The following is a 24,146-nucleotide window of genomic DNA, read 5'->3' on the forward strand; positions in this document are numbered from 1 at the left end:
ATTGTAGATAACTCTCAAAATTTGGCATAAACCTCTACGTCCTCCGATGGATAGCCAAATGGCTCATGGATAGGACACGTTAGTAGAGTTGGAGAATCCACATCCAGCAAGTGGCCAGTCACCAGTGGAATACCACTAGGCTGAGTGCTGGGCATCCTCCTGTTTGGGATGTACATCTCTGATGTCAAGGTAAATGTTTGGCCTTTGGCTGATCAAGTTTGCCGATGACTGCAAGTTGAGGGCAATCGCTGACTCGCCACACTCTGTTGATATCCTACAGGAAGGACTGATTCAGACTAATGATTGATGCCAGAGCTATGGCCTCAAACTAAATGTGAGTAAGTGCATAATAATACCCTTTGGGAAATCCAAATACCCCTGCAAATTTACAGCATTAATAGCACATCCCCAAGAGTGGACCCAGTGATGAGAGTTCTGGGTACTTGGATAGATAGTAATCTGAACTTTTACCTCCTTGTGTCCACGGTGGTGATGCAGTCCTTCTGTGCTGCTTGGCTTATAAATAATGGTATAGCATCCATATCTAAGGTTGTCCTAGTATCACTGTACTCTGCCCTCATCAGACAAATTGAGTACAATGCACAATGCACCCTTTGACTTGTACCTTGCCAGGCACCTGCAACAATTGGAGCATCCTCAGAGGTTTCTCACCAGACATATACAGGGTATAACCAGCATGTCATATGTGGACCAGTTAAAAGCCCCATCTCTGTATTCATTTTCCTACCAATTACTGAGGGGTGATCTATGCCTGACTACAAGGCCATCTCTGATCCATCCCTGATAAAAATGTTGCATAGTCACGAAACTAGCTGCATGATGGTTATCCATTGCAAGGATCTGAACCTTATTTCTGACATGAATAAATCATGCTGGAGAGACAGATGTGTCCCAGAGATTGTCATTCCTCTAGAATAGGCTTCCTAGTCACATGAAGCAGAGCCCTTCCCTGACCATCTTCAAATGCAATATGGACCAATGGATGGGAAATTGCAAATTCATTCCTGGGGTGACTCCCATGTCCCTTATGGACAGAGGCAGTCTGTAAAAATTGTCAAAGCCTCACTTGCTGACCCTTATCTTTTCTCTAGAGAGAGAAAATTGGGTAAAATCTTGGTAAAATTGATTTTGCTTGTAAGGGCTCTTGAGCCATTAGCCTAGTAATCTCCTATGAACCTATAACTGCAGCCTATCTAGTTATTAACTGTTAGTGCACAGCCTTTTGAAAAGCTGCTCCATTTTTGTTGCCAAACATCAGTGGCTGATTAAACAGTATACCAGGTCATGCATCTTTTGAAGAATCTTTTGCACTTCTGCAGTGTATTGTATGCTTTATTGAATGTTTACACTTTGTAGTCCATTAGCTGTCCCATGGCTGCAGTAGTTTTTGTTGCTTATCCTTAACTTTTGCTAGCTGTAACATTACTCTGACAGATAATGTTGCTCAGGTGTGTTTTAGTGGTGTATCCACAGTACCATTACCCCCACCTTTTAATTACATTACTGTGGATTCATTGTCCGTTACTTGTCAACCCTTGGACAAGGATCACTAACAGTAATTTAGCATTTTGTGAGCAAGTCCTTCCTATTTACTTTAGTAGGCCTCTTTTGTTTTAGCTTACTCTTGTTTAATTTCCCTTCATGCTCTTTTTCTTCCTGATTTCTAGCCAGTACCATCTCTTCATTGTCTCCAGTTAATTGCATCCTGCAGTGTAAGCCTGTAAATAAGGAGTTGCATTCATAAAGTTAATGGTTGACATACTAATGCTTGTCTAGCTGAATTAATAAACTATGCTGGCAGAAACTTGAAGGGGGAAAAGAAAACAGCAAAACAGAAGTTTTGCAGGGGGCAAGCTTAGCTGCACCCACGTGCGCTCCCATTATGTAATTCTACTAGCTTTGAGGGTGCTCAGTGTTGTAGATAGAGCAAATGCCATTTTCTGAGGTTTTGAGGTCTTGTAGTGAGAATGCACTGCAACATTTCGTTGAATTTGTGAAGTTTATGAACATTCACGTATTGAATGCAGACAGAACACTGTAAATATATAGACAAAGTACTTTATTTTGTCAATTTTTCATTTGCTTTACATACCGTCCAATCTTTTTATAATTTGAATTTTCATGATAGTAGGACTACTTCCGAACTGGGTGGGGTCCAGAGTTTGGAGATTATCAATGTCTTTGTTTATAAGTTCTATGATGATACGTTCCATGGCCTTGCAGACCAGGCTCATCAGGCTAATGGGGTGGTAGTTCCTGGGGTCCGTGGTGGCTCCCCCCTTGTGGAGTGGGATAACCATCGCTGTGCACCATTCAGTGGGCACAAAGACTGAGGTGAGGCTATGATTGAACATGGTACTTAGATGGGAGGTGCCAATTTGTTCTGTAGTCCGTGTAGAATGCAACCTGGGATGTTGTCTGGTCCCATGGATGCTTTGTTCTTGGCTTTGGAGAGTGTGGTTTTTACCTATGCAGCTGTGATTACAGTAACTTTGCATTCTTCCGGTATAGAGATGGGCTCTTTAGGGAGTGAGAAGGGAGCTAAAGTTAGCACTGAACCTATCTGCCAGGATGTTGGCAATATCAGTTGGGGTCTGTATATTTAGTGCCATTGTGCTGTAACTCAGAGCAGATCTGAGTGTTGCCATTGAGATTCTTGACATAGCTATAGAATGCTTTGTGGTTGTCTGTAGAATCATTGGCAATTTTTGTTTTCGTAACTAGCTTTGGAGGATTTTATCAGGGATCACAGCTTCTTAGAGGCTGACCAGGGAGCTCCTCCACTCATGGGATTTTACTCTCTTTTTTGCAACAGTGTCTTCCTTCTGTTGTACAGTTTATTTATGGCAGGGGACCACCAGATTGGCTTCCTTTTTTTGGAGGATAGCGTCTTGGTTCTGTTTGGGATAGCACGATCCATGCACTTGTGTAAGGTGCTTATAAAGAGCAATTGTGTAGGATTCAGTAGTTGTAACTGTATTGTCCATCTGCATGGGTGTTATGAAGTTCACCACTTCTGTCTTAAGAAGCATGAAGTTGGCTTTGGAGAAAATTTTTACAGTGGTTTCCTTAATGGGGGGTGGGGGCAGGGTGTGGATGTCTAGGCTAATTAGCTTATGGGCTGATCAGACCAATAAGGCGTTGACTTCAGGTGTGGAACACTGGTCACTCATGTTGGTAATCACTAGATCTAGGATATTATTGCCCCTGGTGGGGATGTGGATAAGTTGATCCAGGGCACTGGAGTTAATGAATTTCAGAAAGCGTTGAGCGAAGGAGTTGGTACACGAGTAGTTTTCCCATTTAATGATGGAGTAGTTGAAATCGCCCATTATTAAGGGGTTTGGTTGAACCCTAATATTTTCCAGTACATCAGGAAAAGAGGAGTGGATCCTGAGGCATGGTGGGGGATCTGTAGCAAGCTACAATTTGGATTGCAGGTTTGCCCAGAGTTAGTTGCACTTGGATAACCTTGGCTGCATTATGCTGAGCAACTAGCCTGGAGGTGTGGATATCCTAAATGAATATAGACACACCTCCGCCTTTGGTGTTACGGTCCAGGTTATATGGCCGAAAAGTTTGGCATGGGTTTTATAGCCTGGTAGTGCAGGGGTGCTCTCTGGAGCCTTGAACCAGGTCTCAGTTACTGCACAGATATAGATGTTCTCCATTTTAAGGAGTGCCTCGAGTGAGTGCATTTTGAGATTTAGACTTCTAGTGTTGAGTAGTATCACCCTCGGTTTTTGCTTGTCTGTTCCTGTTACGGTGGTGAATTTATCATTTGAACCTTGCGTAAAAAAGGCACTATATGGGACGTGGGGAAGTTTCCAGCCTGAAGCTAACATTTTTGGTAAAACTAGCAAACTGTCTTACATTGAATATGATGAAGAAAGAAGTCTTTATGGGAGGAATTGCAGACCTGTATATAAACAAGTATGTCAAAATTCTGGGAAGAAGAGCCAGAACTGTCCCATCCAGTCCTGTTACAGGGAAATGGAAACTATAAAAACTGATAAACATTGCAGAGAAAGGCTACTGAAGTAGCCCTTCTAAACTGTGCTTGCTGTAATACAATAAGATTTATGTGAAAAGAATGACTAGGGTCCAGTTAGTCTTCATAATCTAAAAACATATCAAGGAAATTAGACAAATGTTTGAAATGTTTTCAAGTTGACCATAATACTGGAGACTGACTAGCTACACTTATTAAAAATGCTTATTGGTGATACAGATTTTTTAAGTAGCCTTTGACATGTGTAGTATAAATAACTTGTCTTTTTCATTGTAAAATAATGCATGCTATTTCATAGACTATGTAGAGAGCATGTTATGAGTATATTAAAGGGGAGTGTGGTGTACAAGATTTTTTGTTTTTTTAATGTAAGTAGCCCATGACATGCATAATAATTTCAGTAATGTGGGGTGCTTGTTCTGTGTTAGACTACACATGTATAGAATGTATTCCAACTGTGTAAAATGGGATGTAAAATGTGAGACATGTATTTTTAAATAGTGTTCAGCCCCAGGAAGTTGCATATCCTGTGGTACTGTTGCATTTAGATAATTCAGTCTTGAGCTAAGACTGCATGGAGATTGCCAAATCCACTTTTTTTCTTGATGTACAACTCAAAGCCTAGTGTGCCCAAGGAAATTTGTAGTACACAGTTCATTCTCATTTGCCCAGAAAAGTATAGTACACTTCAAGGTGCCCTACTAAATCTGCTTTGCTCAAATTGAGAATCCCTATGACCTTGTGTCAGACTAGCTTAATCATAGTAGCTCATATATGATAGCCTGAGTACAATAATTCATAAAAGATAGCTCGCGTATATAGTAGTTTCTGATTGATCAGATGTGTTCTGAATTTGTTAACCTATGAGGACAGTGACCTAACTTTTTACCAACCTGTCTATTGTTGTAAGAAAGTCTCTCTCTAGTGCGCAGGTTATAAACAAAGGGATTGTGCCTAGATCTAGGGATGTCATTGTCCACCTTCACTCAGCCCTCATTAGGCCAATCATTGATTATAATGCCTCCTTTATGTTTTTGTCCAGACACATACAACTGGAACACCCACAGAGCTACTTTACTAAAAGGATACAAGGCCTTAACATACCGTACATGGACGGACTCAGATCCCTTTCACTACATGGTGTGTCTTACAGGCTGTAAGACGTGACCTGTGTCTAGCATGCAAGGTATCCTCCAGCCCTTTACTGACAGATTTACTGCACATCTGCAAGTCAGATGGCATTAGAAATACTCAGTCTAGGGATCTAAACAGTTTGAAGGGACAGGCACATCACTCGGAGGATACTGCTGCTAAGGTAGACACACTCCATCCACGTAAGAGTTCATCCCTGTCCATTTTCAATTGTGAATTATGTCCATGGATGAGAAATGGAAAGTTTAACCCAGGACTGCGCCTTGTACTACTAATGGACAGATGCAGCTCCTAAATGCTGCATGGATCCCCTCAAATTATTTATGGTATAATCCCGGTTATTCACATTAAAGGTAATCTATATAATTACCAACCATGGAATGGGTAAGGCCAATCTATATCTAAATGGAATAGGTTATTTTGGGCACAAAATGGGAAATTGACTTTGCTTAAAATGTCCCACAGGGGCAGCTAGCTTAGTACTTGCCTACAGACCTATGACAGTTCAATAACACACACGTATTTTAAGCTGCTCTATTTGAGCATGTAACAAAAACTTCTAAAGGACAGCTTGATTGCACAATATGTCGTGTATTCTTGAGTTCCTCAGTTTGAGATTTTGTCATAAATGACAAAGGTGTTTTTTTGCAGTGGAGAAAATCCTCCCCATTCCCTTCTGCCTCATTTTCAAGGACTTCATTATCTTGCTTTAAATTTGCAGAACCTCCAAAAGAAAAAAAAAAGATAACCCGTTCACCCAACAACACTCACCCTGAGACTGCCCAAAACTCGCTAAATTGTGAGTATAAAGAGGAGAGAGAAAACATGGGCATGTGATGGTGTGAACCCGTATGCTCAAGCAAATGTAAATGGAACTGCCACAGTCCGCAGTTTGGTCTGGTACTATGCTATTGTGATTGTATGCAGTCCTGTCCCTGATGCACAGCTGTGCACTGTGGAATATTCTGGTTTTGTTAGAATCTTCTGGTGCACAGTACATATTATTTTTGAATCATAGCCTATGGCGTGATAGGGAACAGTTGTCAAACTCTGTGATAGCTGTGCAGAATATTTAATAATTGAGGTGTTTTGTAACATTCTTTCAGTATTCTAAATTTACATCAGTTTTTAGTTACAGAATGCCTGGAGAAGACATCCTGAATTATGAAGAAGAATTTGCTTCTCGATTCACAGATCGTGATCAGGATTATCAGGAGCACAAAAAGTGTTCTAAAGATACTCCACCCATAGTGGAAGACTGGAACGGTATAGAAGGTGGCAGCCAGAGAAACCGAGAGAATAGGTAAGACATTACGTTTCCTGTAACCTAAATCTATATCGTCGTCCTTGTTTAGTAGTATGGTGTTTTGTGTGGATGATGTTTGATTGGTTCCTGTAAAAGTCTTCATATATAGGTTCATAGGTAGGTACTTGAGCTATCTGCCCGAAGGTATTTATATGCCTAGCCAGAACTGAAGTGATCCCCGGGGTAAACTTTGTTTCCCATCCATTCGTCAGTGTTTCTTTTGAAACGTATTGGCAAAGAGCTCTGCCTAATGTAGATTGGAATCTTGTTCCAAAGCATGGGAAGTCTCTGGGACAGGAATCTGTCCCTCCAGCATGTCCTATTATTGTTGTGGTGAGGTTTAGATCCCTAGAGCATATGGCTTGAGGGGATAAGGTTTTCTTTAGGTGGAGCATGTCCATCAATTCTGGGTTAGACATGGCTTTATATGTCAGGCAGAGATCACCTCTGACCAGGCGGTATGCAACCGAGTACAGCTGGAGTTTCTTCAGTCGAGCTGCATAGGACATCTGTTTGAGGCCAGTGATCCTCTTGCTGAGGTACTTCTGTGGTCTTTCCAACTGTTGCAGGTGTCTTGTAAGGTACATCCCAAATGGGGCGTTGTACTCTAAGATGGGTGTGATGAGTGGAGGGGCACAATGACCTCTTTTGATCTGGATGCAAACCCTTTTGTGATTAGGTGGGCCATGTAGAAGGATTTTCTAACCACTTTGCCAATGTGATTATCAGTGGTGAGATTACTATCTACTTGGGTCCCCAGATCCCTTATTACATCTTCCGTTTTTAGGGGACTGCCACCTATGTGGTAGTTTGTGGGTACTTTTTTTCCAAAGGGGATGACTATGCACTTTTTGGCATTTAGCTTGAGGCCATGATTTTGACACCAGGTATCTGTCTCAGTGAGACCATTTTGGAGGATGCCTGTGTCAGCCAAACAGTCAATTATAGGCCCTAGTCTGCAGTCGTCTGTGAACTTGGTCAGCCACAGTCCTCCTGTGCTTGCCTGTACCTCTAAGAAGTATATGCCGAACAGGAGGGGTCCTAGGACTGAGCCCTGGGGAATGCCACTTGTAACTGGTTTAGAGTCGGACCTAGCTCCCGCAACTCTCACCATGTGAGTTCTGTCCGTGAGCCATTTGGCAACCCATCTTGTGATGTAGGGGTTTATGTTCAGGCTGGTGAGTTTGTCTATAATACCAGAATGGGGAATGATGTTGAAGGCCTTTGCGAGGTCTAGGTAGGCTGTGTGTACCACTTTTCCCTCGTCTATACCCTTGGTAACGGTCTCAAAGAAGTCCATCAAGTTTAGGAGGCATGATCTGCCCTTAAAGCCGAACTGGGTAGGGTCCAGTGTTCCGAGGTTCCCAATGTCTCTATTAATGAGTTCCATGGTGATGCACTCCATAGCCTTGCAGACCAAGGTAGTCCGGCTTATAGGATGATAGTTCCCGGGGTCTGTTGTGGCTCCACCTTTGTGGGGCGGAATAATCGTTGCTGTGCTGCACTCTATGGCTACGTAGCCTGTGGAGAGGCTGAATTTGAACAGTGTGTTTAGGTGAGGGTTTAGTTCATCTTTGAACTCCTGTAGGACGCAGCCTGGGACACCGTCCGGTCCCATTGATGCTGTGTTTTTGGCTTTGGAGAGGGCTGCTTTAACCCGAGTGTCTGTGATTTCAGGGATTCTACATTCTTCTGGTATGGTTATGGGCCCTTCTGGGGGTGAAAGGGGGGTGAAGTTTGCGCTGAACCGGTCTGCCGGGATGTTGGTGATATGTGGTTGGTTCAGTGTATTTTGTGCCATTCTGCAGTAACTCAGAGCAGATCTGAGCATTACCACTTAGATTCTTGACATAGCTAAAGAATGCCTTGTGGTTATCTTTGGAGTCCTTGGCAATTTTTCTTTCGAAGCTCGCCTTGGATGATTTTATGAGGGATTGTAGCTTTTTGCTGATACTGATCAGGGATGTCTTCCCTTCTTGAGATTTTACTCTGCTCTGTACTAGTGGACTCCTGCCATAGGGGAGGAAACAAGACTGGTTTCCTTTTCTTGGAGGAATGAGTCTTGGTTTTGCTTGGGATGGCACGATCCATGCATTCTTGTAGGTGCCCGTAGAATGCATTAGTAAAGGATTTTGCAGCTTGGACAGTGTTATCCTTCAGCATAGGGGCTTTGAAATATGTGGCTTTTACTCTTGTCTTTGCTCCATTTTTAGAGGAATACGGCTGAGTAGCAATATATTAGTATATTTTTTTTTTTTCATAAGTCCAGGACAGATCCCGCTTGCTCAGACTGGGTTAGGGATGAGCGTTAGTGCATACCACTTGCATTGATTTGGCCAAGGCATTTGACACAGTACCTGACTTGGGTATTGTAGATAACTCACAAAATTTGGCATAAACCTCTACGTCATCCGATGGATAGCCAAATGGCTCATGGATAGGACACGTTAGTAGAGTTGGAGAATCCACATCCAGCAAGTGGCCAGTCACCAGTGGAATACCACTAGGCTGAGTGCTGGGCATCCTCCTGTTTGGGATGTACATCTCTGATGTCAAGGTAAATGTCTGGCCTTTGGCTGACCAAGTTTGCCGATGACTGCAAGTTGAGGGCAATCGCTGACTCGCCACACTATGTTGATATCCTACAGGAAGGACTGATTCAGACTAATGATTGATGTCAGAGCTGTGGCCTCAAACTAAATGTGAGTAAGTGCATAATAATACCCTTTGGGAAATCCAAATACCCCTGCAAATTACAGCATTAATAGCACCTCCCCAAGAGTGGACCCAGTGATGAGAGTTCTGGGTACTTGGATAGATAGTAATCTGAACTTTTACCTCCATGTGTCCACGGTGGTGATGCAGTCCTTCTGTGCTGCTTGGCTTATAAATAATGGTATAGCATCCATATCTAAGGTTGTCCTAGTATCACTGTACTCTGCCCTCATCAGACAAATTGAGTACAATGCACAATGCACCCTTTGACTTGTACCTTGCCAGGCACCTGCAACAATTGGAGCATCCTCAGAGCTTTCTCACCAGACATATACAGGGTATAACCAGCATGTCATATGTGGACCAGTTAAAAGCCCCATCTCTGTATTCATTTTCCTACCAATTACTGAGGGGTGATCTATGCCTGACTACAAGGCCATCTCTGATCCATCCCTGATAAAAATGTTGCATAGTCACGAAACTAGCTGCATGATGGTTATCCTTTGCAAGGATCTGAACCTTATTTCTGACATGAATAAATCATGCTGGAGAGACAGATGTGTCCCAGAGATTGTCAGTCCTCTAGAATAGGCTTCCTAGTCACATGAAGCAGAGCCCTTCCCTGACCATCTTCAAATGCAATATGGACCAATGGATGGGAAATTGCAAATTCATTCCTGGGGTGACTCCCATGTCCCTTATGGACAGAGGCAGTCTGTAAAAATTGTCAAAGCCTCACTTGCTGACCCTTATCTTTTCTCTAGAGAGAGAAAATTGGGTAAAATCTTGGTAAAATTGGTTTTGCTTGTAAGGGCTCTTGAGCCATTAGTCTAGTAATCTCCTATGAACCTATAACTGCAGCCTATCTAGTTAACTGTTAGTGCACAGCCTTTTGAAAAGCTTCTCCATTTTTGTTGCCAAACATCAGTGGCTGATTAAACAGTATACCAGGTCATGCATCTTTTGAAGAATCTTTTGCACTTCTGCAGTGCATTGTATGCTTTATTGAATGTTTACACTTTGTAGTCCATTAGCTGTCCCATGGCTGCAGTAGTTTTTGTTGCTTATCCTTAACTTTTGCTAGCTGTAACATTACCCTGACAGATAATGTTGCGCAGGTGTGTTTTAGTGGTGCATCCACAGTATCATTACCCCCACCTTTTAATTACATTACTGTGGATTCATTGTCAGTTACTTGTCAACCCTTGGACAAGGATCACTAACAGTAATTTAGCATTTTGTGAGCAAGTCCTTCCTATTTACTTTAGTAGGCCTCTTTTGTTTTAGCTTACTCTTGTTTAATTTGCCTTCATGCTCTTTTTCTTCCTGATTTCTAGCCAGTACCATCTCTTCATTGTCTCCAGTTAATTGCATCCTGCAGTGTAAGCCTGTAAATAAGGAGTTGCATTCATAAAGTTAATGGTCGACATACTAATGCTTGTCTAGCTGAATTAATAAACTATGCTGGCAGAAACTTGAAGGGGGAAAAGAAAACAGCAAAACAGAAGTTTTGCAGGGGGCAAGCTTAGTTGCACCCACGTGCGCTCCCATTATGTAATTCTACTAGCTTTGAGGGTGCTCAGTGTTGTAGATAGAGCAAATGCCATTTTCTGAGGTTTTGAGGTCTTGTAGTGAGAATGCACTGCAACATTTCGTTGAATTTGTGAAGTTTATGAACATTCACGTATTGAATGCAGACAGAACACTGTAAATATATAGACAAAGTACTTTTTTTTGTCAATTTTTCATTTGCTTTACATACCGTCCAATCTTTTTATAATTTGAATTTTCATGATAGTAGGACTACTTCCTTGGAAAACCATATATTTATTTCCTTCTTTCATCTTATCTGTCAAAAGCTTTCACTTCAAATGAGCAAATCCCAGCTGGACATTTCCTGTCAAGAGAACCAATAAGTAAGCTTATTAAGTGATTTCAGTGAAAACTCATCTGACTTCCACAATGGCCCTCATCTGGTAATATACCTTTCTTTTTTTTTTTTTTTTTTATAAGATGCATTACATAGATCTTACGACATCTAGACACAAACAGGTAACTGTTCCATAGTGAGACTGTACACAGATAGGTATGTCATCTGTGGTGACATTTTGTACATAGGTTCATAGGTTGATACTAGGCTATAAGCCTAGCCAGAGTGTGTTTGGCTTTTGCCACCCTTTTAGATTAGTTGACCGTGCCTCTGTATAGTAGGTAACAGAAGATAGCCCTTTAAAGGTTAGTTTACTGTGCCTCTGTCTAGTAGGGACATAGAAGAGATCCCAGGGGTAAACCTACGATCTCCCATCCACTCGTCAAGATTTCTCTTGAAAAGGGTCATTGAGGGGGCTCTGCCTAACATGGATTGGGATTTTGTTCCAGAGTGAGGGGAGCCTCTGGGATATGAATCTGTCCCTCCAGCATGTCCTATTTATTTCTGTGCTGAGGTTTAAGTCCCTGGAGCGTGTAGCTCTATGGGATTTGGATTTCCTCGGGTGGAGCATGTCCATTAATACTGGGTTGGACATGGCTTTATACGTCAGGCACAAATCCCCTCTGAGTAGACGGTAAGCAACTGAGTCGAGCTGGAGTTTCTTTAGCCTAACTGCGTAGAGCATCTGTTTGAGTCCCTTGATTCTTTTGGTGAGGTACTTTTGGGGTCTTTCCAGTTGCTGCTGGTGTCGGGTAAGGTACATCCCAAATGGGGCATTGTATTCAATTATGGGCCTGATGAGTAGAGGGGCACAATGACCTCTCTTGATCTAGATGTGAACCCTTTCGTGATAAGGTGGGCTATATAGAAGGTCTTTCTAACCACTTTGGCAACGTGATTGTCAAAGGAGAGATTGCTATCTACTTGGGTCCCCAAATCCCTAATTACTTCTTCCGTACTTAATTGATTACCACCTATGTGGTAATTTGTGGGCACTTTGTTTTTCCCAAAGGGGATGACTATGCACTTTTTGGCATTTGGCTTTAGGCCATGGCTCTGGCACCAGTTATCCGTCTCTGTGAGACCCTTTTGGAGGATGCTTGTGTCAGTCGGCGAGTCGATTATGGCACCCAGTTTGCAGTCATCTGCGAACTTGGTCAGCCATAGTCCTCCCGTGTTAGCCTGTACCTCAGAGAAATATATACCAAACAAGAAAGGTCCCAGGACTGAGCCTTGTGGGATGCCACTTGTAACTGGTTTAGAGTCTGACATGGCACCTGCAATTCTGACCATGTGGGTTCTATCCCTGAGCCAGTTTACAACCCATCTTGTGACATAGGGGTTGATATTTAAGCTGGTGAGCTTATTTATGATGCCCAAGTGGGGTATTGTGTCGAAGGCTTTTGCGAGGTCCAGGTAGGCTGTGTGGACTACCTTCCCTTCATCTATGGCCTTGGTGACTGTTTCAAAGAAGTCGACCAGGTTCAAGAGGCAAGATCTGCCCTTAAAGCCGAACTGGGTAGGATCCAGTGTTTGGAGGTTCCCAATGTCTTTGTTTATGAGTTCCATGATGATACACTCCATAGCCTTGGAGATGAGGCTTATTATTAGTTTCTGGGGTCCGTTGTGGAGTGGGACCACTGTTGCTGTACGCCATTCCTTGGGTACATATCCTGTAGTAAGGCTGAGACTGTACAGTGACTTTATGTGAGGGTTCAGTTCTTCTTGGAGCTCGTGTAAGATGCAGCCCGGGACACCGTCCGGTCCCATTGATGCTGTATTTTTTGCGTTGGAGAGGGCAGCTCTCACCTGTGCATCTATGAAGTTAGGGAGGCTACACTCTGTTAAGATAGACATTTGCTCTTTTTGGGGGGGGGGGTTTGCACTGAACCTGTCTGCCAGGATGTTGGCAATGTCTGTGGGTTCAGTGTATTTTTTGTCATTTTGCACAAACTCAGGGCATATCTGGGAGTTTCCACCCAGGTTCCTGACATAACTAAAGAAGGCCTTGTGATTATCTTTAGTGTCTTGTGCAATTTTTCTTTCGAAGCTGGCCTTAGATGATTTTATGAGGGATCATAGTTTCTTGCTAGTACTGATCAGAGATGCTTTCCCTTTTTGGGATTTTGCTCTATCATGTAGTAGCTTCCTCCTTCTGTTGTATAGCTTATTTATGGGTGGGGTCCACTAGACAGGTCTCCTGCCTTTGGAGGAGTGAGTCTTGGTTTTATTTGGGATAGCACGATCCATGCATTCCTGTAGGTGTCCATAGAATGCATTTGTAAAGGATTCTGCGGTTTGGGCCATATTTTCCAATGGCCCAGGGGCTTTGAAGGATTCCACTTTGGTTTTGAGAAGTGTGAAGTTTGCTTTTGAGAAGTTCTTCACCGTGATTTCCTTGGCTGGGGGTGGGGACGGGATATGGATGTCCAGTGAGATTAATTTATGGTCAGATCTGACCAATGAGGGGTATACCTCTGGTATGGAACATAGAGTCCCCATGTTGGTGATGATCAGGTCCAATATGTTTTCCCCTCTTGTGGGAGTGATGACCAGTTGTTCCATAGCGTTTGAGTTTATAAATTCTAGGAACCGTTGGGCGAGGGTGTTGTGGCTTGAGTAGTGCTCCCAGTCTATGTTTGGGTAGTTGAAGTCACCCAATATAATGGTGTTTGGAGAGACCTTCATATCCAGTGTTCTCAGGAAAGCCGAGTGGGGTTCCTGAGTTTGGGAGGGTGGCCTGTAGCAGGCTACAAACTGAAAGGCAGTTTTGCCCACTATTAGTTGCACATGGATGGTTTCCGATACTTCGTGCAGTGCCACTAACCTGAAGGTGTGGGTATCTTTGATGAATATGGATACTCCTCCTCCTTTTGTAGTTCGGTCCGATTTTTGGGGCCGAAAAGCATGGTATGAGGTATAACATGGTAGTGCTGGGGTGCTCTCGGAGTCTTGAACCAGGTTTTTGTTACTGCACAGATACCGATATTCTCCATATTGAGGAGAGCCTCAAGTGCATGCATCTTGAGGTTTAGACTTCTGGCGTTTAGCAGCATTACCTTTAGTTTCTTTTTCCTTGTGTTGTCTATGGAGGTGGGTTTGTCTTTTGAGCCTTGCCTAAAAAGGCACTATGGGGGTGGCAAGAGCCTTAGTCAGTATTCGAAAGCCCACGGGTGACAGATGCAAGCCGTCCCTAGCAAAGCAACGTGGCTTGTCGAGCATGTCATCCCAGGCTGACAGACACTGGATCCCCTTTGAATGACACCAATACTTTAGCCAATTGTTAAAATTGATCATTTTGTCCTTATACTGTGGCATCATTCTTGGTGAGGGTAAGATGCTACTCAAGGTCAGGGTCATACTGGCCTGGGCTACATGATCTGAGAGCTCCTCTATGTCTCTTTTCATGTAGTCCAGGGAGGTACGTCTCAGGTCATTCACACCAGCATGGACAATGACGGAGTCATATTTGTACTTGCTTTGGAGTGACCTGAGTGCTTGTGTTATGTGGCGGATCCTGGCACCCGACAGGCAGCTTACAGTGACCTTCTCCTTGTTCAGCCTAGTGAGTGGGACGTCAGTGTGTCTGTCAATGAAGTCACCTATTACAATTATTACATTTATTACAATTACATTATGCCAGAATAGTATAAGGAACTACTTTTTGACTGATCAAAAAGGACCAATAGGGAGCCAAGTACTTTAAAGGGAGTATAAGAGGGTGTAGTGCTTTAGTTTATTAGTGCTTACTTATAAGATTACTTATACGAGCTACTTCAGGGCTTTAGAATGAAAATAGAGTGCTTACTTTGAGATTTAGAACAGTTCAAAGGAAAAAGTGAAGAGCAGACTTTGTGGAGCCGGGATCTTCTTCTTTCTTATGGTATCCTTAAATTATTTTGTTAATTTGTGCAAGTGCGCTCTTAAATTGAGAGTAAGGGCAAACTTTTCCTTTAATTTAATCCTTGAGTTTCTTTTCTACCTGTGATTTTCAGTTTGGTTTAGTTGCCAAAACCAGCTTGAACTTTTAAAAAGCTTTTATTTTCTTGCCTTGCAGTCAAAAGTAAGGAAAGTCCACCAATTTCTTTAAGCTTAATCTATCACTTTTTTTTGTCAAAAGAATTTGGTTCTACCTGCATGGCATACCACAAATAGAGAAATCTGTAGTTTTTCCTGTCTGGTACTGTCCAAAGACTAGCATATGTCAGCGGCTGCTGTAGAAATCGTGTGCAAAGTGCTGTGAGACTTTTGTTCACTGCCTTTGCTGCACAGAATAAAAATGGCATTACTGTGCATAACTGACCATCTGGTGTTGTCTTATTCATTCATTCCTCAATAAGTACTTCTTCAGCAATTTTTTTCTCCTTCAATGGGGTCAGATTTGACTTGGCCGCACAGCTTGTGGAACACTGAAAGCTCTTGAGCTCCTCTGTTATTTCACTTATTTTGAAAGGTTTAGTTCCTTCCACTTCTCCAACAGTATCTGAGGTTCAAAACCCAAAGAAAACTTAGGAAAACAAGAGGCAAAGAAGTGTCCTTCAGACCCTTCCAGATCTTGTATTCAGAGCTCGGCTACTTGTTCAGAACTAATTTCCTAAACCATTGTAGCCAACTTCATCGTATCTGCTTCTGAGGCTAAATCTGCATCGTTGAATCCAACTCACTATGATCCGAAAAAGAAGCTTCCTTGGACCAAATATGATTCTGGGTTCCTTTCCCTCTGGTCTCCCATCCCCTTTTCTGGAAAGACACCACCATTCCAGGACCTCATCTTCTTGATCCTCCAGAAGTATGAGCAAAGCAGATGTGGATAGGATGATGAGAGAACTTCTCTCGATGCAAATACAAATGGGGTTCTCCCTGCTCTTACCCCATCAGGTCCGTAGATCTTCATAAGTACTAATCTACCAGTTTTGTCTCCATTTCTGATCTGACCTTCAGTTTCAGAGCAGTTGGAACCAAGAATCCCAGATTTGTCTTTACTGGTGTAATGAAGGGAGATACTGCCAGCACAGCTGTCTGGAATTTTGTAAATTGTCATTTCTGTATATCAACATGATTTATATAAGATGCTTGTGTTACAACTGTATTAGAACTGTAGGTCATGCTTACATCAAACTGGTTCGCACAGATGTGTGTTGAAAAGGTATTTTATAAAGACAGCAGAAATGTGCATGCACTATTGTAACTGTCTAAATGTATAGATTTAAACCGTGGAAACTGGAATGCAGGAGGTTAACTTCAGTCCAGCAAATTTTAGGAAAATAGCTGAAATGTAATTTCTGTATAGGCTACGCAATAAAAGATGGTATCTTTCAGTTTTCTTTGCAGCTAGAGAGACAGTCTGTGCTGAGAATCTTTCTATATTGTCTTCGGAGAGAACTAATTACTACCTCTGAAAGAATGCAATTGTTTTATGACTTCCAGCATCTACTAAAGTTTTGGGGTCTATGTATTTTTAAAGGTAGATGCTATATACTGCCAGCTTCCAGCAGTGTGGGGTTTCACTTGGGAACTAGTCAGATGGCAAGAAATGATGCAATTCTGCAAGCTATCCAGCAGTAATGTTTAGATAATTTGAGATGTTTCTTGGTGAGACAGAGCATTCTGTATTCGGTCTTGGACCTGACAACAACTAGAAGATCCATTCATCACATCTGCCTTTTTCTATTAGTAAGTTCTTAGGTAACAGAAATTCTTAGTCAGAAATATAGTGAAGTTCAGTTTAGATATTTTTCTTTATTTGAGACCGTCCTACAATGTTTTAAAAATTTCCTGTGGTTTTGAACTCACTGTGAATTTATATTTAGTATTGTTTTTTTATTTATTATTAATTATTATTATTAAATATATTTAAACCTTTCATTGTGGCTGATCTGTGTAGAGACATTTAAGTTTTGAGAGTATTTGCATATTTATTTGGTGACATTGTGTGGGCCACTCCTAATAGCCTTGCTTGTGGTCAAACTTCCATTTGTGTTAATATTAATATCGCACAGTAAGATTGGACACCCTTTGTTAAGGGTCTTAAAGTAGCTGATAAGGAGTGACTGGTAGCAGTAATAACTACCTTATAGTCTCGGGAGAAGGGGGCAGAGCTAGTACACCTGTGCCAGCCTTTCCCAGGTAGGGTGTGTGTGTCAGCTACTTTGGCAGGGACACGAAGCACTGGTTGGATAAGAGGGTGATGGAGGTCTTGGCTTGGTCAGTCAGCTAATATCTCAACTCTAGCTATGCCAGTGGGGAGTCTTATTTGGGGGGTGGGGTCTGGAGAAGGAGGGAGAAACCAGTCCCAGACTGACTGTGGTCTCTGTGTGCTCTTAAGGGAAATTGCACGTAATGCAGAGACCTGCATCTGGAAATACTGTGTGTGTGTGTGTGTGTGTGTGTGTGTGTGTGTGTGTGTGTGTGTGTGTGTGTGTACGTACGTGTATCTGTCATCCTCCCAGTGAACATTCACCACTGTTGCCAGTGGTGAGGAATGAGGGTCCTTGGGACAGCCCACGGTTTACGACCAGTAATCAATTGGATCCAAAGTTCTTTGTATCTTCTTCTCCAGTACCATCTGTGTGCACAGGCTCGGAGTGCATCGGAGCTCTATCATCTGCACCAGATCCAGGGTGTCAAGTCAACTTGGATATTGTCTGAGCCATCTGTGCCCCTTTGAGTCTCGACAGCTCAGCTCTGACCCCTGTTTTGAGCAGTTTGTCTTCAGGTCAGGAGTCAGTGGCTCAAAAGCATGTCTTCCTTGAGCCATTGTCGTCTTCCTTCTTGGGGCATTCTGCCTTCAAGGTAGTGGAGAGAGTTTTTCTTTGCTCCAAGAGAGGGCACCTGTACTGTCCTCTGCTTCCACTTCCCAAACTCACTTGTCTTTGCATCAAGACCTCAACATCCTACTTTACAAGTACAGCCAGCTCAAAGTCTCCAGGATACTCTTCAGGGTATATTGATTCCTTCCGATACTTGTCCGGAACACCCCACCGAGGAAGTCCCTAGGAAAGAGAAAGTGTAAAAGGAGGCACTTAGTCTCCCCTCAAGAGTCTGTCACAGAAGATACGGATTTCATTGAGGGGCATAGGTCCCCAAGATCATCAGCTGATGTCTCCTTTGGAGACATCCTAGTGATCCTGAAACAAAGAATTGGTGGATCTACTGACAATCCTTCTTAATAGGGAGTCTAGAGCGATGGACAGATTTGGGAAGTTTCAGTGACCTTTTCAATTTAATTGCTGAACTATTTGGCACACTTGGGATTTGATTAAAGAACTCGCCAAATCCCTCTCAGGGACTTCTGAGGCAGAAAGTTCTATTGCCTCACAGCTGGCTGCCCTAAAGTCCATTTCAAATTCGTCCATGAGGCTCATTTCACATGCAGCTGAAGGTACTTCAAGGGCAGCGTTTCTGGCATGCCTGTATGCGCCTGTGTGATTTTGAAGTCGTACTTGGTTTATGCTTCTTTTGATGGAACTTCACTATTTGGCCCCAAGGGTAAAGACGCACTATCCATGTATGAGCAGGAAGGTAAAACCCTGTCTGCTGTGGGCATACGTTATTCAACCCCTCTAAGGACCTTTTCTATGAATCAACAAGGTCGAAAAATGTGGTTCAAAAAGTTCCATGGTCCCTTCCAGTATTCACGTGGAGATTAGTTTTCCCAGAGGCAGAGGAGGGAACTCTAATGGAAGATGCCATGTGTGAGGCAGAAGCAGCCCACAGAACCAAGGATCTAGGGGTACCTTCTCTGACGGATCCTACCAGCACTCCAGAAAGGAGGCCCAATTGTCCACCTCTGGAGGCAGTTGAGGGTAATTTATCCCTGCACTGGAGAGCCTGGATACAGATTACAAAAGATAAATGGGTGCAGATAATTATTTCCAGAGGTTATATAATTCTCTTTTTTTTTTTCTTCCCCATCCCTGTACAGTAAACAAAATTCCTAATGTTCCACCCAGTCCAAGGAAAGCAGCAGCACTAGAAATAAAAATGCTAGAAAAAAGTCGTCCAAGAGGTCCACACACACACACCAGAAATAGTCCAGAACTTACTCAAGATTCTTTGTGCCAAAAGAAAATGGGGTGGGCTGGAGGCCAATTTTTTTTTTCTTTTTTTTTCTGTGCAATCTGAAAAGTCTGTTCACTACACAAAGGTCCAAATGATCACTGTTCAGTCCATTCTACCTTTTGTGCACCAAGATGATTGGATGTGTTCAGTAGATCTTCAGGATTCATACTGTCATATCAGAATAAATAGGCAAGCCAGAAGATACTTGTGTTTCAGTCTGGGAGCTAGTCAATACCAGTTCAGAGCTCTGCCTTTTGGTCTCACCACAGCCCCCAGTGTGTTCCCCAAATGCATAGCAGTGATGGATCTCACTTGACTGCAAGGATTCTGTGAGTTTGCTTGTTTGGATAACTGGCCCATAACCGATTTGACCAGGCATCAATGGATTAAAGCACGAGATAAAGTACTCCAATTATGCTCTCGACTAGGATGTCCGTCACAACTAACTCCAACTCGGATGTTGCAATTCATAGGGGCTTTGTTAAACATGTCTTCCTTCACCACCTCTATTCCTCTTCAAAGGGTCGAAACGATATGATTCCGGGTCCAAAAGTTTATTCAGAATTCTCTCTCTCTCTCCCTGCTCGAAATATCCTTCAAGCATTGGGGTCAATGACTGTTGCAGTAGTTCTGGTTCTGGTAGCAAGGTATCTCATGAGAATTCTTCAGTGGACACTAGCAGCTCGGTGATCTATTCTCCACCAGTCTTTATCAACCCAGGCCAAGATTACGCAAACATGCAAAAATTACCTCCTTTGGTGGATTTGCTCTGAGCAATTTTTCAAGGTTGCCCCTTCTCTCTTCCTGAGCCCAAGGCCATACCGACCATGGACACTTCTTGATAAGGCAATCCAAGGCATATGGTCCCCAAAGAGGCCAATATGCAGGTTTTTCAAGACGCACTCCCTTATGCGACCATTGTGATTCAGACAAAATGTCAGTGGTCTGGTACATCAAGAGGAGCCGAATCTTGTGCCTTTTGTCAAAAAGCTTTGAGAGTTTGGCAATGGACAATCTAGTCCAACCGATTTTCTGATAGCAACGTACATTGCAGGGAAATCCATTGTGATAGCAGACAAGCTGAGCAGGTCCATTCTAATGCCTCATGAGTGGTCTCCACATGAAAATCACAGAAAAGATTTTCCATTGATGGGGCCGACCATGCTGCAGTCTTTTTACATCTCACTTCAATAACAAGTCCAACAGGTTTTTTGCCCTGACCCCCTCCCCTCATCAGGGGAGTCACCTAGAGATGCTGTCCTCCATTTTTGCCCCCCCCCCGTCTCTTCACCTTTCCCCCAAGCACCAGTATATTCACCTGACAGACACTACATCTGGATATTCTAGGCTGACTGCATGGTTTCTCCAATACTGCTAATAGCTAGACAGCCCAGGCTGTCCTCTCCTGTCCGTCACATCCTCTTATCTCACAAAGATTCCACTAGAAAATGTTACAAAAGCAAATGGAAAAGATTTGTTTTTTGTGCATAACAAAAAGATATTGACCCCTTTTCCACACCAGTTTCCAAAAGTTCTGGAGTTCTTAGCTACAGTAAGAGGGTGTTGGTTCAGCTGTTAAGGTACATCTAGCTGCCATTTGTGTAGGAATCAATAAATCTTCTTTAGCCTCTTCCAAACTTTGTAAGGGGTGCCTTTCTTCTCAGATGTCCTTTTAAAGATCTCACTCCCCCATGGAATTTGAGTTTAGTGTTAGTTTCCCTTTGAACCACTGGCCAAGTGTGAACTAAAATTATTAACCTGGAAAACTATCTTTATAATGGCCATTATCTACTAAAAGAGTCCCAGAAATTCAAGCCCCATCTTCTAAGCATGCAGATAATGCCTGACAGGGTGTGTGATTTAATTAATGCCCACACAGGGGGTGTTATGAAGTCCGACACTGCAGGCTTCATTAGCTGAAGTAATTGGCTAATTTGGGTCTGATCTAACTAGTTGCAGCAGTGAGCAATAGGTAATCCAGGTGCAGTAACTGTATCTAGAAGTAGCTGAATACAGTCTGAGTAGTTCTAAGTATAGTAACTAGAGCAACTAGTTAGTGTTAAAGTACAAGTCCGAGCGAATAACTATGCTGTTATGACACACAGGGTCTAAATATTTCAAAATTAGTTACCCCAGACACAAAAGTTTCTCTGTTTTTTTTCATACCACTTATTTGTATGCTTGTGATACAGGATTAGATTTTTTTTCTGACAGAAAGTTTAAAAACAGAAATGCAAATTGCTTTATAATTTTTTACATTTTATTTTGTATGCAAAATTGAAATTCTGTCGCTTCTCTATCCTCGTTGTAGTACTGGTGATTGCTTTAGAGTTGCACTACAGTGGTGAGTGTGTAATATGAAGTATTATGCCCAGGTTAAGTCTACTTGAAATGATCCAGTGTTCTGTGAAGAAGGTGAGGTAGCCAGAGAGCAGTTGGAGAGCTTTGTACACTGTCATATGTCCATATTCTCTTCTAGATGCTTGATATTTATTTGCTGGTTTCAGAAAGCAGCAGTCATCACGTGTGTGTGTGTGTGTGTGTGTGTGTGTGTGTGTGTGTGTGTGTGTGTGTGTGTGTGTGTGTGTGTGTGTGTGTGTGTGTGTGTGTGTGTGTGTGTGTGTGTGCGCGCGTGTGTTCCTTACTGACAGTATTTTTTTTCTGTTGCAGGTTTGAAGACTTTCGGGCACGCAGAGGAAGAGGAGGTGGACGAAGTTGGTCTCATGATAACTATAATCGGCAACGGAGAGGCTGGGGTAATGGTAGCTATTCATATGGCCATCGGAGGAGTTATAGTTCCCACCCACATGGATACCAAGGTTATAATACCTATGATCAACATCGGAACCATAATTACTATTGAATCAGTCAGAGTTTTTGTTTAGTTAGTTTTTCCACTAAGAACTTGATACTGAGAACCAAAACCTCAATGTTTAAAACAAGTCTTGTACACGCTCATTCATATTTTTGTATAGTCGTTTTTTTTTTTTCTTGTTTTTCTTAATTTTTGACACTGTAATTTTTAAAGCATTTGCATTGCTTAGTCAGTGCTCTTGATGCTGAGGATTTATCTTGTGCATTGCAATGCTATGCCTAGAAACGCTTTGGCGTTTATTCAGTCGGGACTGCAGTTTCCTAATTGAGAGGGTCACTGTTTTAAAGCTTATGATCTCTTTGAGCTTTAGCAAGTTGCAAAACTAGATATCTGCTAGACTGCAGTAAATACTGAAACTGTTACACTTCTGAAGTGATTTAAAAAGGTAGTAATGCTGGCATTTTTATCACAGGAGAAAATGTTAATTTGTTTTATAATGTACTGTATGTATTCCCATGCATTCTAGCTAGTAGTATGATGTATATAAGCATTCCATCTATGTGAATGCTTATTTTCATTCACTTCTTGAATGTCTCGAGTTCAGGTCTGTATCATGCTTTTATGCGGTTTTGCTTAAAAAAATGTGTAGGGTACCCAGTTTATCTAGCTTCCTTTGATTGCCAACTGAAAAAATAGCCAGATACTGTAAATGTTTAGTGTTTATATGAAAACTAGTTTTGTACAGTAGCATACCTGTTTTCAGAGATGTATCGGTTAAGTCCAGAGAGAATATTTTTTTTTAACAAAAAATCTGTAGTACTATTCTTGTATTCCTCTATATTATTGTGAAAAGTTCAAGTAATACTTTTTGGGAAATAATGGTCTTATTTAATGAATATGGTCTTCCTTAAAATGTAAATGACAAGCTTGCTTTTGTGATGCATTGCAGTAGCCTAAATATGAAATAAATTGTACCTCCATTTCACAACAAGCTTCTATCTGAAGACCAAACTTGTTTACTTGATTGTCATATTAATTACTTATGACTGAAAAGTCACTTATTTTGGTTCTTTCTCTTAAACATGTTCAGAAATGCTGCAAAATGTAAAGTGTGTGTGTATTGAGTTGTTCTGTAGGTCAGTCTACACAGTTTATCTGCTGTAATAATCTGCGGTGTTTCTGTGACTTCTTTCACATGATTTGTACTACCTTTGTTGAAACTCTCTTGCTTTTAGATGGCATCTGAGCTGTGTAGAGTTTTGTACACTAGTAGAGTCTGTCTTTTTTTCTTTTATTTTATTGCTTTTCTACAGTTGTGATGATGGACTCGTTACCTTTTATTTCATGCTGACGTCTTGACTCCAGTTTAATGTAGATTTTCTGCTATAGGTTGTACTTTTTGGTGACTTGGTGTGAAAGATGTATTTTCACCCTTTTTTTTCTTTTGTACTTTCATCTGCTTACTGGAACCATCACAGCATCATCCAACAAATAAATTAATCAAATGTTTCCTTTTTTTTTGCACAATTCGGATATTTTTGCTGCAGCTGAGTATGTGTTTGGCTATTACTCTTGCATGGTACCACTTAGAGAGTACTGTTGCCTTTACAACTATTCCACTGGAAGAGATGAGACGGCTGTGCGAGAGAACTACTATGTCATCATGGTTGGTAGTATGTGCTGGTCTGATGTGTTATCACCCAAGGCTGCAAGCACAAGTATAGCATTTGCTTAGCAGGTATGCTGTTTGACTCATTTCCTGCTCTTGTTCAATGCCATACATTATCACTGCTGTTCACATTTCTCAGCACTTATGTCTTTGCCTTCATACCATTTTTGCTTGTGTGGTAAATTAGAGTATAATAGTCGGTCAGTAGTGCCTGACATTAGTTTTCATATTTTTAACTGAATTAATATAATAAAAAATTGTCCCTGATATGGAGTCTTTGACCCCCATTATGTTTGGCTTTGTCCCTGATTCTTTGGCAAATAAGTTGAGAGCTTAAGTTGCCACTGCTGATTTCACAGTACTGGCTCCAACAACCAACCATGCATTTTTTAATGTAAAAAAAAATACAATTTCACTCTGTTTAACTAAAAAAAATAATTATATTGTGCATTTTAGTCACCTGGC

At 41.9% G+C, this 24,146-nt stretch overlaps 1 protein-coding gene across 4 annotated transcripts in view; it reads left to right on the top strand.

Annotated features, from left to right (window-relative positions):
- The window catches only part of RAMAC (RNA guanine-7 methyltransferase activating subunit), a 34,624-nt gene extending 11,103 nt beyond the window's left edge, over positions 1 to 23,521 (top strand). For 3 of the 4 annotated variants that reach the window (XM_044071168.1, XM_044071169.1, XM_044071170.1), the window contains exons 3-4: positions 6,318 to 6,488; positions 21,868 to 23,521. In XM_044071168.1, the coding sequence (XP_043927103.1) occupies positions 6,318 to 6,488; positions 21,868 to 22,060 (364 nt within the window). In that variant the 3' untranslated portion in view covers positions 22,061 to 23,521. The remainder of the gene's footprint in view (positions 1 to 6,317; positions 6,489 to 21,867) is intronic. The other variant, XM_044071171.1, reaches the window with a different exon arrangement.
- The last annotated feature ends 625 nt before the right edge of the window (positions 23,522 to 24,146 follow it).

The sequence above is a fragment of the Protopterus annectens genome, chromosome 5.part0, assembly GCF_019279795.1.
Source record: "Protopterus annectens isolate FY-2018-M chromosome 5.part0, PAN1.0, whole genome shotgun sequence".
Classification (NCBI taxonomy): Eukaryota; Metazoa; Chordata; order Ceratodontiformes; family Protopteridae; genus Protopterus; species Protopterus annectens.